At 42.3% G+C, this 17,280-nt stretch overlaps 1 protein-coding gene across 1 annotated transcript; it reads right to left on the bottom strand.

Moving 5' to 3' along the window:
* Nucleotides 1–2,218: 2,218 nt before the first annotated feature.
* On the bottom strand, nt 2,219–17,268 carry SAR1B (secretion associated Ras related GTPase 1B). Its single transcript, XM_075102911.1, has 7 exons — nt 16,955–17,268; nt 12,236–12,309; nt 8,486–8,605; nt 7,598–7,663; nt 6,994–7,097; nt 6,705–6,836; nt 2,219–5,243 (listed from the first exon to the last, which is right to left on the bottom strand). Exons 2-7 carry the CDS (start codon nt 12,291–12,293, stop codon nt 5,127–5,129), a joined length of 597 nt encoding a protein of 198 aa, XP_074959012.1. The 5' UTR covers nt 12,294–12,309; nt 16,955–17,268; the 3' UTR covers nt 2,219–5,126.
* Between the last annotated feature and the right edge of the window lie 12 nt (nt 17,269–17,280).

Below are 17,280 nucleotides of genomic sequence, written 5' to 3'. Positions count from 1 at the left end.
CCTGGGAGTTAATCAAACCACAGTGAAGTACCACCTTTGCTGGGTGAAAATCTAACCAAGCCCTATAAATTCTTATTTGCCTCTGCCAAAAGCAGGCTTTTGCACCCAAATATTGAAAATACACCTTTAAATTTTCTCCTTTTACAAGGATAGTGTTTATTTACATCACACATTTAGGGAAGAAAATCAGAAATTACAACTAGATACAAGCTTTGCACCCACCCTACACATCGGAAGTTTTTGTGCTGTTCTTTTATCTACTAAATATTGTCATAGTTGGGTGCAACACAGTTGGCAGTGAATGGCACATGCTTAGAGCAGCTTTTTTGCTATGAACACAGGCATACGAGAGGGGGTGACCCGAAGTGCCACTGATTTACACCTGGTCTGTGCAGGACCTTCAGTAGCCTGAATGCGATGAAGGCTTCTGTCATCTCCCTAATACACTGACAAATGGTGCCCAGGTTAAGGGAGGCATTGCTTCATTGACATTGCTCGTGGTTGCTGGGTTGCTTTTCTTCTTCAGGCAGTGACAAAGTACGACCTAATCCCTCTGGACCTCACTATCTTCACAGGTTAAGCAAAGGATAACAAACCCCCTCTGCCTCACAAGGATGTTGAGGCAGCATTAGCAGGTAGAAAGCTTCGAGATCCTGGAATGAAAGGCATCAAAGATTCTAAAATATTACTATAAATTTCTTACTGTGATGGGACACGTGCCATAAGAAATGGGGTCATATGGTAAAATATGATTTAAAAAAGTATCCCTTATTTTTCTTAACTGCTCACCATCAAACAACATTCTAATTCTAATTCAAAAGCAGTCAAGCAAGAAATAATTTGAAAAACACACTAAGGAGAACATATACTTCAGACTGGAAAGTAGTTCTCTCTCACAGCAGGTTAATACATTTTCCCCAAGGGCTGTGTCAGGCAGGGTTGAGTGGACTGGGTTTGATAAGCACCTGAACTCATGGCAATCCCCGCTCAGTACAGTCCCACCACCAGTGCGCATCCCGGAGGGCAGCTGCATTCTAAGACAGTATTGCCGGTAAGATCAGTTCCTTCCATCCAATTTTAAAATTGCAACAAAGGAAATGCAGTTTTTCCCATGCTCAAAGAGTTTTCCGAGCAGAGGACTTGCTTCCATGCACACAAACCCTAGCTGAGAAGAAAGGGAATTATTATTATACCCAGCTGAACAAACCCAAACTCACTACTAGAGCAGGTACTAAATTAGCTCACGTACTTTTTTCCTGGGTTTGATAACTTGACAAGACCGACCTGTTTAAAACTCTCTTTCTTCAAATTCCTAGTCAGAATTTTATTTATTCCCAATACTTAAATTTCAAGCATGGGGTGGGATAACATAATAACAAACACCACATTAAGAACGTGTTTAAGAACACTTTCATCTTTAGCTTTTCTCCTGTAATTTATTATATAAATTATGCTTTTAAACATTAGCGCACTCAACATTTCAAAACAGAAAAGGTTTAGTTCCACACAGATACTAGTGCAAGGAGCGGTTTATCTAAGTGCAAGTACGTTACATGTCCCCACTGACAGCCAGTGGATTAGGCTCTTTTTAATGTAACTCGTAAGTCCATAACTAACAATGACATTACCTACACTAAATCTCAGCACGTTGTAGTCAACAGAAATACTGGACTTTGGTAACAGCCAAATACTCGGACAGTACAAAAGAGAAGAACAATTTGACTTCAAGCAGACCTGGGAATTCACTGGGACTGGAAACCACCACCATTATTTTCTGACCTGATTTTAGCTCTAAATAAGTGGATGCCAAATGTCCTATTATTCCAATTATTAAAATACAATAAAGCTCCCATGCACGCAGGTATTGTATTCCAGTGAATGCCATAGGTCAACTTTGGCACATCACAGAGAGTACCTGAACACTGAACATTAACATCTTGATCCAGCAAGAGGATAAATACAAAAGCTCAAAGATCCTTCCTGTCTCCGGTAGCAATAATTGTTGCTGAAATATTTATTAAACCAAGACTGAAATACAGCAATGCCTCTCAGTTACATATACATACTAAACCCCAAGTTTTAATTAAATCCAAGCAAAATGTATCTTATTCAACCCATAGATGTCAGCACACGGGGCCACTTTGTCAGAAGCGGTTATTAGTATCTTAGAAATCGACATTCATTTTTCTTAAAGAACTGCTGCGATGTAAAAATAAAATGAGACACTTCATAAATAACATCTTTATTAATGAGTTTTCTTTTTCACATTCTTTAAAGTGATGTTTAATTGAAATCTGCATAGTCAAGAGTGCAAAAAAAAAAAACAAACCATAGAAGTCGGACCCAAACGTGAATGTGGCTTTCTTTAAGACTGGTCACAACCACAGGAGTAAGCAACCTCCAGAAATAAATGACCAGGGGGATGTGGAGGGGGGTGGGGATGAAAACCACCGGAAAAAACAATCATCAGTATATTTGTCTATTAATGAAGTCTTCACACAAAGACACACAACACCCATTCACATTCATGTGCACAACAGAACGTAAACTACAGAAGAAAGATACTTCCTCTAGTGAATGAAACGAAACAGAGCAAGATTATTTGTGTGTTTAACCGAGTGTTTATCAGCTATTCCCACAATGGGAACCATTATAGTACCCCAGGTGGATAAAATGCAAGGTCCAGATTTCTTCATGCCCTTATTACAACCACATTTAAACTAGCCACCTACAGTAGGAAACATGAAATCTGAGTATTTCCATAATTCTAAGAATTACTCTTAACACACATGTCTAAAGCAGTACCACCTCCCTTCTTTTTTAATTCTTAATACAATCGTCCCTTTCCTTACTGCTAATGTTATTCACAGTTGGTTGGAAGAGCAGGTGAAGGGGACCTCTTTGTGCCCACACCATGGCTCAGCCCGTGGAAGTGGTCTGCAGCAGAACACCTCCAGCTCCAGCTTCATTTCCATAAGCACAGGCACCACAGTCCCAAGTCTCCCACATCAACATCACAGTGTGACGGCAGTAGTATTTTTAATATTTACACCGTCTGGTTTCACTGTTGTTCTCTGCATTATAACCATCGTCAGAAAAGTCTAGAGTCAAAAATCCCCAGGCATGTCCCCTACATAACAGCTGTAGGTAGTAAAGACTCACATATTGTCCACACGCTGGTGAGAGGCTGTTTCTTACCTCTGGCTTGATTTATGCAACAGAGACTGGACTCGACAGCTGAGCGCTAGTTTAAATGCAGAATTCTCTTATGTTGGACATTTGGAAACGCTATCTGATACTGTCCCTCTGAACTTCACCACGCACAAACTAGGCTTAACACTTTGCATATAATCGTGCAGTAATAAACCTCAGTTACCATTTACATTAGTTAGGTTCTGAATTATTCATCTTACTCAGACGAACAATCTAGGACTGTGGGGAACTGATTGTCAATACTCGATCATACAAGTTCAGATCTGGGCAAGGAATAAGTCTCATTCATTTGCTATGACGCTGCAGGCTTTAAATCTGAGATTCAAGCCCAGCAGGTCAAGAGACAACATTACTTCTGAAATCAAACCAGTCAGAAATACATTTGCTGCCATGGATATTGGAAACATAAGGCCTAAAGTATTTTGAAGACCCTCAATGGTGAGTAAAAGGGATTCAGCAAAGCACTTGCAGCAGTTCGTACTCTTACAAGGGGGAAACAAACTACGCAGCAGACCTCAAACTTATCAGGGTGAAATGGTGACTCCTGGGCTGAAACCCTACCTGCGTTTGACAGATTAGAGTAAAACACACTCAGCACATAGAAACACCAACCACAGCTCTGTGGCAGTCTCAGCCAGCATCAACAAGACACTGACAAGACACACGTGCTTCAACATCCCGTCAAAAATAACCTGCTTTCTCCTCAGGGAACTAATGTGCCCAAAGATGGGGAAAAACAGAAGTCTGGGAAAAAGGACTGCAGATAACCAAATTTTACCCCACAAACAAGCCGCCTGGACAGCCAGCAGCTGCCACGCTGGCTAGGTTTCAGGGCAAAAACCACAGAAAACAATCCGTCTTGTCCCAGTTCAAACCACCAAAAATAAAATTGGCTGATTGGGTGTGGGCTGATAAAGTTTCACAAGCAGCGATGGCAACTGTTTTTTTTTCCCCCAGGCAGTTGCACAGGCAAATCTTCTGGCAGACCCCAAATCTAATTAAATTAGGAATAGAATATTTAGTGCAGTGGTGTTATTGATTTCTTCAGAAAAAAACCCCTGTATTTCTAGTGTCACTTCAGGGGTTTAATTTGAGAGACCAGTAGAGCAAGACCACTTTTGTTCAAGACCCACAATGGCACAGCTGATTTACATTATTTGTACTTTTTAAAGGTGGTGGTTATAAGGGCATTGGACTAGATTTTTCTTTTACTACTGCAAAATCCTAAAATAAATGCAGTTTGGTAGTCTGAAAAAAACACTTTAACATACAATGAAACTTCTTTGTGGCCTTCTGTGTTTCAGGAGAATATCCCACATATTCAGATCATCAGGCAGCCTCACTAATTAAGACACATTAAAATGAAACATCTTCCATTAAAGTTGCCAAAAACTGGATTTAAATTTATTGCATGACGTTGCATAAGAAAGTATATTATTGAAAACCGTAAGGCATCATGCAATTATCCATCAACTAATTATTTATTATTCCTTGAAAGATGGTTATATACTCTAAAGTTATAAAACCAGTTTCAAAAAAGTACATAAAAAAATTTAACATAAGCATTAAATATTTTTCACATGTTTGTAGCTGTTAAAAAGTGCATTCAAACATACTGTACTGGAAAGTTGCTCTGACCAAAAATGGTACCGGAGACTTGTTAAATTAAAAGCTGCAGAAGAATGTTGCATGGAATTAGAAAGCTCACAGGTTGTGGTACTTAAACTTATAAACTTGCTTGAAATAATTTTTCAATCCTCACACAATTTACCATACGTGATATAATTAGCTAAAAATGTATATTTTTATAACTAAACAGTCAAATGAATTCAAGTTACGTACACTGAGTGATCAAATAAGGAGCAGACTTAATACTCAGACACGGGACAGAATGTACTGATGCAATTTTGGCATTAATCAATGTACTGTGCCATCCAACGGAAGCCTTCTCCATAGCCTTGTCTCTTTAGCACGCTGCACATAAACACTTCTAGAGGCCTTGCATTCAGTTCTTTCAATGGTATACTGCCCTGCAGAGAGAAGGAAGTGCTCCGAGTTACAGTATCATTATAACACGACTGCTACTTTACACGGACAATTGTTTCTACGGCATGCCATTATTTAATTTGTGCTGGATACTGGAATTTTAGAAAATAAACTCATCTGAAACTCGTACATGTTACTAAGATAATAGTCACTTGAGAAACACACTGACCACATTTTCATGTGCATCCACATTTGGAGAGAGTGAAGCACATGAAACCAGAGCTCAACAGCAAGCACGTGCACAGAGAATTTGACAGCTTATACTTAGTTTTCAGTCACAGCTCCCCGCTCGGTTTCCAATAGCTTTCCAACCAGATTAAAAAGAACATTTGCAGGCCTGACCATAGCAAGAGCGCAAGGTGCTCGCTTGCCAAGATCAGTGCGATAAAGCTGTTGCTCAACTGGAGAGTCACAACAGTATCCATACTTCACAGACTATGTGCAGTGTTGTAAAAACCAGGGCAAGACACAACAACCCAATAAAAGTCAGTAGTGACTGTTTATAGCCCATTACACCTACTCTAAAACTAACCTGCGCAATTCTCTCTTTTTGTGGAAAACAAGAAGGTGAAGACTTGTTCCTGCCCAACCTAAGCTCCAACTGGCACCGCACTTTAAGGGAAGCATCTAAGAGTAAATACTCTTAGAGGAAACGAGGAATTACAAGCCCAGGTGCCCTCCTCAGCGGAGCCAAGCTGCTGGTCATCTAATGGGAGCTGGGACCAAAGCCACACTGCAATGGCTTTGTCAGCTGGGGAGACTTGTCTTTCCAAGGGCAAAGGACAACAGAGCAACTTGTTTCTAGTGTCCTGTACCCAAATGTCTCCTACAAGCAGTACGCTCTGTTTGCTTTAAATTAAAGAGTTGAAATGTCATGAAGATCCATAATATATATTTGCCTAGTTGCTACTGATGCTAGCAGGAACTTTTTTTTCCTCGCAACCTACAAACTCAGGCATCTACAACGGTGTAAATCTATTTCTAAGCTTTAGGCATACATGTTAATTAATAAATTGTGCTAAGTCTGCACTTTCAATGAGAAAAGTCACCTACTGAAAGACTTTATCCAGTTTTGTCTTACAGTTCTCACTAGAGCTATAGTCTCTGAAAACTTGCTCATCCTTTTAAAGTACTGCATAAGAAAGTTGAAGTACTAAAAAATATCCTAAGTACAATTGAGTTTTCCTTTAAAAAATGTGGTATTAGATATCTTGTAAAAAAGTTGTAGTAGAGATGCATCTAACACACACAACAGAGACTCCACAATGAATTCATTCCATATACAGTTATTGGGTACCAGGTACTTTATAAATTAATACCCATTTATTTTGTGTACTTGGAGTGAACTGGAGCCAACACACAAATAAGGCAAACTCCCTAAAAAAAAAAACCAAACAAACCACCACAAAGCCACAAGGGAAAAAAAAAAAGCAAAGGAGCATTACCTTTCCTGTTGTCTGACCATACAGGCCAAACATCTCTCGTAACCTCTCTTCACTAATGGCTTCAGGTCTGTCAATCTTGTTACCAAGAATTAGGATAGGCACATTAGCAATAGTTTCATCTGTCATTAGTGACTACAAAGGAAAGGAGAAAGGAGGAGAGATTAATTTACAATATAGAAGGTTAAATTGCTACCACTCATGTCCAGGTGGCAGCAGAGCTCTGGTAGATACTGGGAATTTATTTCTTAGAAGTTGAACTCAAAACTTTCAAAAACTTCATTAAACTTACATCAAGTTCTTCTTTTGATTCAAGCAATCTTTCATGATCTGCACAGTCCACCAAGAACACAATGCCATTAATTGCAGGCAGATAGTTTTTCCACACTCTGCGAGCTACAAGGAAGATGTGAATAAAAAGCACAAAAGGAAATTATCCCAAAATTCAGAGTGATGCACATCAGTAATTAAGAAGCAACAGGATTTTTTTTACGTCTTAGCTTATGTTGCCTGCCTTCAGGATGCGATTTCATATTTTACCACTCCATCCCACAGGCACATTGATGTACCAAAACTTCTTGTGTTCCCCCAAGAATTATGTCAACAAAGGTAAGTTTGAAGCATAAAGTTTAAAGGCAGATGTAAGTGATTCAAAGTACAGAATCCTCCTCAAAATACAGATCTCGATTAAAAATTTATGCTTGACTGCAGCTCTTGCCAAATTGTACTTGGGATTTGTGATAAATGGTGGGGACTGACAACAGAGCAGTAATCATTTTTATACTGTCAAAGAGTGTGGGAAGTCGATCTTTGCACCGTGGTCTTATTTCTGATCCGAAGTGAACGGACTGTAGACAACTCTTAACTCAGTGCAGTGAGTCAGCGTATTCTCCCACCTTGAGCATGTCCACCCAGATCGAAGGTAGTGAAAGTCATGCCAGCAATTGTCAGCTCTTCTGAAGCTAGAAATTATGAAATTAGAACAGAATTATGTTCTCTGTGAAGATTATGCAGTGCGTTAGAACAGTCTAACCTTCTAGCATGTAGATTTTACTTTCTGCCTTGGGTCTTTTCAGTATTTCTTTATTCAAGAAACAAATCAGAGCAATACCTTCTCTCTCTCAAAATCAATGACATTCATTTAATGGTTAATAGCATTTTGTTGCTAAAACACATATGAAATATCTACAATGCTATGAATAGCAGAGAATATTTGTACATTATTTAACCCTACACATTACACAAACAACAGTTGGCTCTGGCATCTGGTTTGCCACAAAGATGGCATTTCACGTACAATACTGTTCAGAGTTTCTCCTCTTCACATCCTTTCCCCATTTCTCACCTCCTTACTGGACTTCATCAGTCCACATTTTTAACCTGTGTTGAACTTTTTCTCCTGCAGGACTACCCAGATAACAATTACATAGCAACCTCTGAGCCAAAAGAAAAAAAATCTCAGTGTACAGAAATGCTAATTTTCCAGCTGCAAAGAGGAGCTGTTCCCAAACACTGCAAGCCCCAGTTTCCCACAGCTTCCCTAATCTAGACTCTGAGCTCCATCATTCTGCTTGTTACTCGCTCCTTAATTTTAAGTATACCGCAAAGAACTATCCTGTACACATCTTTCTGAATACTACTTGAACTACATAAAGATTATAATCCCAGAAATGCCTGTGTTTCTCCCCAGTTATACTGTTGGTCTTACGATATATAATCAGATCCTGCTTTTCCTACAACACATTATATACATCCTAGCTATGGAGCCAGCAATATTAACTTACTGGGGTGTAACGTGGGGACGTGTTGCCCCAGTCTGTCATCTTTGAGCATATGCAGCAGCGTAGTTTTTCCAGCATTGTCCAGTCCAAGAAACACTAGTTTTCCTGATTTCTTGTACAGTCCTAGAACAAAGAAGGACCTAGTGATTAATCAGTGAAACTGGTAGGAGTTGGTTTCTAGTGCTAGATGATTTTGCTCCCAGGAGTACAGAGACAAAAGTCATCGTACAGAATACAGACCGGCCAAGCTCCGCCGCACTTTATCAATGCCCTTTACCCGTGTTCTACTTGTACAAACTACATTCACACTTGCTCATGTGCCCGCTGCACTACGTGTGCCATGTGCAGCTTACGGGACGCTTAGTGGGGGAGAGGCACACGACTGATGTCAACATGTCACTCATGTAAATGCATTTATGTTATCTTAGGAAAACCACAACAAAATGGGAGCAAGGTTTGCCAGCGTAGCTTTACTCTGCCCCAGCGAAAGGACAGTTTTGCTCACAGGCAATGGAGAGAGGGGCACGCAGGTACAGTGCTGACAGTGGGCTCAGAAATACAGGCCATCCTGAACCTGAGCAGAGGGTGTTTTGTTCGGCTATCTCGAATTCTGACAAAAAACTTGTTCGGGGCAAAAAGAAAGTTCAGACCTCAACGGGTATATTTCAGAGAAATTAATTTCAATGTCAATAGTCATAATTAGTATATGTATCAATTCTTTCATGTTGGTTCATACATTATTTTGACAAAACATAACAATCACCCATATCCCCAGCTAAATTGTATGGCTATATCCTAAATGGCATCATCAGGGCAGTTCCGACACGCTTGCTGTCATGCGATAATGCTTTCATAAGAGGAATAAGAAACTGTATTTTCACCAATTGTCATCTTGATAAAAATGTTTCCCCCCCCCTTTTTTTCCCCTACTTGTAACCCCAGTAAATGCAACAGTTGCTGTGAGGGAGACGAAGGGTGTGTAAAACATGAACACTCTTATTTTCTTAAGTTTGAGGTTATCAAGGAGTGATTCTCTTAAACTTGCCAACGCTACATCCTATGCCAGGCTTATTTTTCACTGCTTCAAACTGATTGACATTCAAAGCAAAACATTTTTAAGACAAATTTCATTAAAAAAAAAAAATATCACGTTCTGTGCTGAAAAAACTACTGAAGTAAGAGCCTCTTAGCTTTGGCTTTAAGAAGAAAAATCTTCCCTTACTCCCTCTACAAAGAGCTGTGGCTGGATACTACGCACTGTACATCTCCTTAGGAGCCACTGCTGATCCCACGGCCTTCAGGAGTGCTGAAGGGGGCAGAGCACTTACAAGGGGTGGTGGTGGTGAAATATATGTATGTGCTGAAATTACACTTCTTTAAAAGCAAAACTGGGCTACATTCCTAACAGAAATCTCCCTTCTGCAAAAGAACTGCAAATACAGCCAAATATTGTAACGTTGGCGTTCTTAAGTCACCAGAATCTTCTACTGTATAATGCCACAGTATTGTGATACTTTGCAATATGCTGAAGAACAGTTTATTTTACCCCCACTGTGGTGATACAGAAATATTTTGTGAAGTACACAATCAGATTTCACTGTTGAAGCTCAACCGTCCCATCGCTGCAGTCCCTACACTTAACCTCACTGTCTCCGCAAGCACAACCAACCCTCCTGATCTGCAAACCACGCTCCGGCGTGCCGCGCAGCGCCTCGGGGCCGCGGGCAAGCGGCTGGTGGCCGTCCAAAGGGCGCACTGACAGCCGCCCTGGGTCTCTCTACATGAGGAGGCTAGCAGGCAGCACCGAGCCAGTAACATCAGTTTCTGGAGCCCTCGTTTTTCTTATCTAATGTGTTATCCTCAGATGTGTTTTATTTGGTGGGATTTTAAGTGATGCTGTTGCACAGGTGGCTACTTGGACAGTCCCGTTGATACCGCAGCATTACACGGGCATACATGCCTCTGTCTGGCCGACCTTTACACCGCTGGTGTTTGCTCACCTCTCCCCCTGCCTTTAGACTAATCTCTGGGATCACATTCCAGCATGGCATGTTTTGTAGCTTGTGGGAATGAATATTCTTTCATATTCCTCAGCTTATTTAATCAGTGAACTTTGTTACTACAGGTACTGTAGAGTGTCTTCACAGTTCTTTCAAATACAACAACTCTTACTTCCCAAACCTACCTCCTTGCATGCCCAAATATATATTAACTATTAAACTACAGAGTGGACGAGAAAGTACTAATCTTTACAGAGAAAGAAGGAGTGGACAAACATTCGCATATATTAATTTATGTCACAGGAGAAACTCGAGTTCACACTTACCTTACGAGTTAAACCCCTACCAAACCACAGTAAAACAATAATAGTTTTGCCACTCTCAGCCTGGACATCCAGGAGCCTTTGCTCCCAAATCAGGTACCACTGCTTTCTCTGAAACATTTCACACTTCCCAAGTGTTTTTCATAGAAACCCAAAACAAACAAGCACCAACACTTCAGCTATTAGTTATACCAAGACCAGATTTTTAATCTATATATATTAAAAAAGTAAGATTCTTTGTGCATCCTAAAAGTATGTGTGCAAAGATGTACTTCATAAAGTGAACTTCTCGGCCTGCTGACAGGCCAGCACAGGGAACTGCGGGCAGTTTCCCAGATGTTATAGTCAGCCGCCTTCAACTGTACACGAGAGTGAAAAGGGAAAGTGTTTCTTTTAGAGTAAGAGGGACATATTGAACGCAATTCTCCTTCCTACTTCAAGCTCCAGTACCTTTCACCAGAATTAGACTTTGCAAGCACAGGAATGGGAAAGCGGGCTAGTGGGCAGTAATCACAGCTCAGCTAAGTAAGAGGAGATAAGAAAGATTAGTCAACTTAGTTAAAATTTCACTGGCTTGTATTTTGATAGCAGGCCAAGGGTCTAACATTCAGCAAAAAAGTTTAAACTTTCAACTGATAAAAGGCAGGTGGCACGGCTTGCCATCGTTCCTTAATCTCAGATGCTTTTTATCCACTTCCATAAAATCCTTCAAACTTGTAATCTGTGCCTTTTACCTACGTGATCTGCAACTTCTGTTCCTTTTTCTGGTACCCTAACATTCCTTTTCCTCCTGGCTGCATTTCCTCCCCACCCCTTTTTTCCTCCTATTTTGCATAAGCTATTATTTCACCTTGGAATGATATGGATTGCAGACTCTTTTTGCCAGGGAATACTTTCCTGAGGCTGTTCAGCAGATGCTAGTGAAGTTTCACACCAATTTCAGTGACACCAGTCACAGAATAATGCATTGCTGAACATAAGGAAGGGCTTCAATATCCAGCACTAATTTTTTGTGGACAGTCCCTCATATCTGGATTCTCAAGTGATATCCTCACGCACAAGAGAACAGAGCTAAAATAACTGAGTTCAGTTCTTTATAGCAGAGAAAAATCAGGAGAAACACCATAAAAGTCAACTGAATTACCTGCTTAAATGTAGCATGATTTAAAAAAAAAAAAATCAAACCTATTATGTTCATGAAAGAAAATGTAGTTTTCTCAAGAGGTTAAAGGATTAATATAAGATTGAGTGGAGAGCTTACTCTGGAAATACTCACTATTGATAAGCAAACCTTTTGTCTGAGTGATACTGAATATACACCAAACCAAATATTATTATTTAACCAGTGGCTATGTTTGAAGATAACAGAGGTGAACAGACATTTTATACAAGAATAGCAGAAAGGAAAACCCCAAACAATAAAAACTTACCTAAAAACTGTAATACGCTACTGAAACCACTGTAAATCCAATCAAATATGAAGGACATATCTGAATCTTATGGTCTGAAATAAACAGAAAATAGAATGCATTTAAGATCTGTCAGAACAGCGTATTAAACATTGTAAGATATTTATAGTTATCAAAAGTAATCCAAAATCCTGGATGAAAAATAAAAAAAACATTTAGTTTTGGTAAACTGTATCATGGACCAATTAAGTGACCCCAGGACACATTAGAAAATTAGCGTAGAAATGGAACACAGAATCCAGACCTTGTGATTCAACAGCAAAGACCTTTTCCTGTCCTTGGAAAATACTACATAGACAGAATTCTTTGCAAGAAGTAAAAATAATTTTAAGCACTGTTTGATGGAGCTGTGTGATGTTCCACCAATGGGATGTTCAAATGGGGCCTTCACATAAACTTTTCAACTGGGGAGAAGCGGTACTTCTGAGCACGCAATAGTGGGACGTCAGTGCTCCAGCCACCCTTGGGAGCTCCTGGGGTTTTGAAGCAGAGGCGATAAGGGGTGAATAAGTTTGTGAAGTTGAATCTGGAGAAGTTTCATACCAAATAAACCCCTATTGTCTGCACAGAACCTGTCTGTTTGGCCTGTAATGGGAAACAACTGCTTAGCACAAAGCACTGGAATTGCCATTCAAAGACCAGGACCTCCCGTACTGCCCTGCACAGGCTGCCACAATTTAAACCTTACATGCAAAACTTATGTTCAAAAAAAAGGACTCTAGAACACCATGTTTCCCACTGAAATCCTTCAGCTTTGGTTCAAGAACAGAAGGCCGAGCTGAGAGCAGCCAGGATGACTATAACCAATGCTCTAGTTGTGCCATACAACCATCAGCCAACTTCAGCCAACCATCACAGGCGGGACACCCTTTGCGGAGTAGCAGAGCTTCACCCTGGTAGCAGATACCCCTTCTTTGTGGCATGCTTAAAAAATATAAGGCTGTTATGCTCATCCCTGGGAAAGAAGCAAGTGGCCAGGATGGATAGCACAGACTGATGAATCCATTTGTCCTGCCCCAGAAAAAAACCCTTTGCCACCAAAGACAGGGCTGTCTGCAAACAACCGGCTGCAGCAGAGGTGTCAAGGGAGCTTTGGCACACCTTGAGTGCCCAGGAGGGCAGGGAGCACAGAGGAGGAACCGCCACTACTGCCACAGCAATGCTTTGGGGCGTAAGAATAAAGCCGTCACTAGGTTCACTGCACAGCCATGAGCAATTCATTTCTTAGCTTTCATCTTCATTTCCTCATTATCTAAGGTGATGATAACCATGCTGAAAGCACCAGTTTGACACAGTGAATTAGTATCTAGCATGAAAACCTCTTGAAAGACTAAAGGGCAACATCCTTAGAGGCATTTAGCCAGCTAAATCCTACTGGAGTGCGTAAGCCCTGCTAACGTCAAGAAATGCTGGAGTCTGACTACCCTCGAGAAACTGGACTGTGCTGCTAAGTGCAGCTGGCAGAGGCATCCACACCACTGCAGGCTGTCTCGCTGTGCTCATTTCGACACTGCAGCAGTACCTGGGGGAGGTCACAAGATGACTTTAGGTCAGCTCTGACCCTGGAGCACAAGACACTACTCAAAACACAGGTCACAACCAGATCAAAATCCAGGCACCTGTCATAGCAATTACGCTCACAGCAACAGTTTCTCCACTCTGCAACAACAGGTATATCACAGAAAGATAATCTGGAAAGAGGAGGAAAGAATATTCTAATTACATTTGCTTGCACTGGAACAAAATCTTCTCAGCCCATATTTGCCTCCCTGCTCGAGGACAACACAGCACTAAGAGTCCTTGGTTTCTCTCTGACTAACCCTGAAACCCTTACACACATCCTGCGTTCCTCTGAACAACTGATTGGCTGCAACAGGCACAAGTTTTAAGAATACAAATCAAATACTCTTGTCAATGCATAAACACCCAGTTACACAACGTCATGACTGAAACTGTCCCTTGCACGGCTAAAAAGCAAAGGTCAAGAATAAGCAAACACGGCAGGACATACACGTCAGCAGATTTATTTATTGCTTGAGCAAAATACCGATCGAGAAAAGCCTCTACGGGGCTTAGAAAAACGATCGACTCAAATAACCTGCAAATCAGGGCAAACAGTGTGATGTAAGAGAAGCGCTCAGTTTACTGAGGTGAGAATAACTTCACAGTGTTTAGCTGTATTAACCTTTTCCATCTATTAAACTTATGGATAAAACAACAACAAAAAAATCTTTATGCATTATAGAAAAGACTCTAAGGGGCAAGATTCATATTATTAAAGCGAGAACAGGATGAGTCTGCAAACACAGCTGAAGTGGCAGTAATATTGGTTAAATTTCCATCACCATAAGAAAAGTGGTGTTAGAAACGGAGCTATCCAAATACACCCAGAACAGCCTCCGTATCAGCTGGCAGCACTTAAAGGAAAATACTTTTAAAATGGGGAAAAACGGACAGCTAATTGTAAAGGCACATTGGTAACATTTGAAGAGAGATATTAAATCTACTCTTACCACACAGGAAAAGTAACTACATAACTCTCAGCAGTGTCAAATCAAAGCATTAAAAAGCCATAGCAGCTCTGCATTGGTATCGAGAGTTGTTACAGTGCTGAGACACCCAAGTCATGGAGCTACACCGAACGAAGGGGAGAGCCCAACTGCTCAGCGTGCACGGAGTCAAACTCTCAGGCCCATGTTAAAAACACCAGAGAAGCAAAACAATGAAAACGCTGGCAATCACTGTTCACAAGCCACAATAAGACAAAATTACTATTTTAAGGTTATTTCAAGGGTTCCCTTGAAAATAATCCAGTTGCATGCAGACATAAACTTTTAATGAAAAACTGTACCGGACACGAGACAGTCTTTTGACACCACCTACTTTTACAGACATCACCAACTTACTCGCGCCCACTTAACAGAAATATGGAAGTTAATTTTCTAGCATCACATCAACAACAGATGGCTAGCACTTCAAAATGTCTCCGATGACTCCAGCTGATGTTATTGCATCAGCAAAGTATCATTCGGTAACTCCCAGGGAGCCCTGTAAGCCACGCCATAGACCAAGGAGAGGGTTTGCTTATTGGAGACCACTTCTGACCATGGGGATGCGGGATTCTCACCCAGTGGCTTTAGCAGTAGCTTGAGCCAGTCCCCCAAAAGGGAATGTCGCTGACAGCAAGGACTAAGCAAGCAAACTCACACTTATTTCTTTTATATTCTGAAAAATGGGAATGTCCTGCCCCCCTGCTCTCAACCTCCATTTTTCTAGCTAAAAATTAATAATTTTGCTTCTGAACCAGTTAGAAAAGCACTTACTTCCAAAGTCTGTGAAACTGCAGATAAAGAGGGGCTATCAGGCTTTCAAAGACAATTTTAAATCCCTTTATGGAATAATTAGGAAACAGAAACCAGTGACACCCACACTGAACTGCTCTTGCAGTAACTGGAAACACACTGTGCTGGGCCTGGGTGGGTACTGTCAGCAAGAGCGAGGAAAGAGACCTCTGCCCGGCCTAACTGCACCCACCCTGCACCCCAGGTAAGCCTGAGAACACAACTTGTAAGCAAGAGCTTAAAGTCTGCTCTTAAGGGTATAGTTGCAGTTTTTCAAGGAGGATCTAAACATGATCACTTAAAGTTATAATTTCACATACGATCATTTTGATATCGTAAAATGTTACCAGAGAGAACAAAAATCAAAATCCTTAAGAAGCTCAGTGAATATAATGTTATCTGCCTTCTTCTTCAGGACTTTGTTCTATGATACAAAACTGCACTTTGATGCAGTATTTTAGGAGCTGAGGGAAGGGACAGAGTTTGAAAATGAGGTACAACCACAGATTTTCTCTGGGTATTTTAATCAATTTTTTGATAGCAAGCCATCTCTGAGATTTCAGAAAGAGCAATCATCATGCTGCTCCACTACAAATTGGGTTGAAAACCAGAAAGATTACATATCTTATGGCAAATGACTTAAATTTAGTTCTATCACCTCTTTAACTCAGAGAGGGCCTGTATGAATTCGGCAAAGATCTTAAGCACATCTGAAACAGCAAACCAACAGTTTATCCGCGAGGACGGCACGGCGACACGCAGGGTAGTTCCTAAGGGCACCTAACGTTGCCTGGCTCACAAAAACCAGTTCATAGAGCACATTCTCAATGGAGGCCCTACTGCAGTTATTTATCTGCCTATTAAAAAAAAAATTAAGTCATAATTTGTGTGGAATTAATAACACTCAGAACAAATCCCGGCAGGCGGGTACAACGCGCGGGCCAGCCAAAGAAGGCAGCGGAGCGGCTGTAGGCTGAGGCTTACCCGCCGCTCCCCAGAGCCCCAGGCCCCCGGGCGAGACGGAGCCGGGGCCGCGAAGGCTCCGCGACACCCACGGAGGAGCCACGCAGTGGGGGCGGCTCACGGGCCGCAGTCCCCAGCCCCGGGGCCCTCCCGGAGGGGCAGAGGAACGCAAGGCAGGCCTGGCCTCGTCTCAGGGAGCGCTGCCCACGGACCCACGGAGGCCGCGGCCTCCCCAGGCGCGTGGAGACCCCCGACCAGGCCCGGCCCAGCCAAGCCCAGCTCAGCTAGGCCAGGCCCGGCAGGGTAGTAGGACGGCCCGGCGCCCCGCGGGGGCGGACAGAGCCCCTCAGCACCCGCCCTCCTTCCCCGCACTCACCCGCTGCCGCCGAGCCTGAGGTGCGGGCGCTCCGCTCCACCGGCGCCGACACGCAACCCCGCGGCTGCGCCCCGCTCCGTCCCCGCCCCGCTCCTTCCGGCTGCGCCGCACGACCCACGTTCGGCTCGGTTCCGTTTGGCTCGGTCCACGGTCGCGGGGCTGTCCCGGCACCGCCTCCCCCCACCCCGCGGGCACACCCGCAACCCGGCCTAGCTTAGACTAGGTTTAGCCCCTGCCCCTGCCCCTGCCCCCTTAAGGCGCAAGGCTCCGCCCAGTGCCGCAGCGCGCCGCTCCCGGAAGTGCCACGTGTACGCAGTGCGCCTGCG

This window comes from Phalacrocorax aristotelis, chromosome 8 (assembly GCF_949628215.1).
Source record: "Phalacrocorax aristotelis chromosome 8, bGulAri2.1, whole genome shotgun sequence".
NCBI classification, from domain to species: domain Eukaryota; kingdom Metazoa; phylum Chordata; class Aves; order Suliformes; family Phalacrocoracidae; genus Phalacrocorax; species Phalacrocorax aristotelis.
This window is presented reverse-complemented; position numbering and strand designations above follow the sequence as displayed.

Coding starts and splice junctions, on each gene's coding strand:
- SAR1B (XM_075102911.1), bottom strand. CDS start 12,293: ATGTCCTTCATATTTGATTGGATTTACAGTGGTTTCAGTAGCGTATTA. Junction 8,606..12,235: donor TAGCGTATTACAGTTTTTAG/GTAAGTTTTTAT, acceptor TCTTTGTTCTAG/GACTGTACAAGAAATCAGGA. Junction 5,244..6,704: donor ATGGTCAGACAACAGGAAAG/GTAATGCTCCTT, acceptor TTCTCTCTGCAG/GGCAGTATACCATTGAAAGA.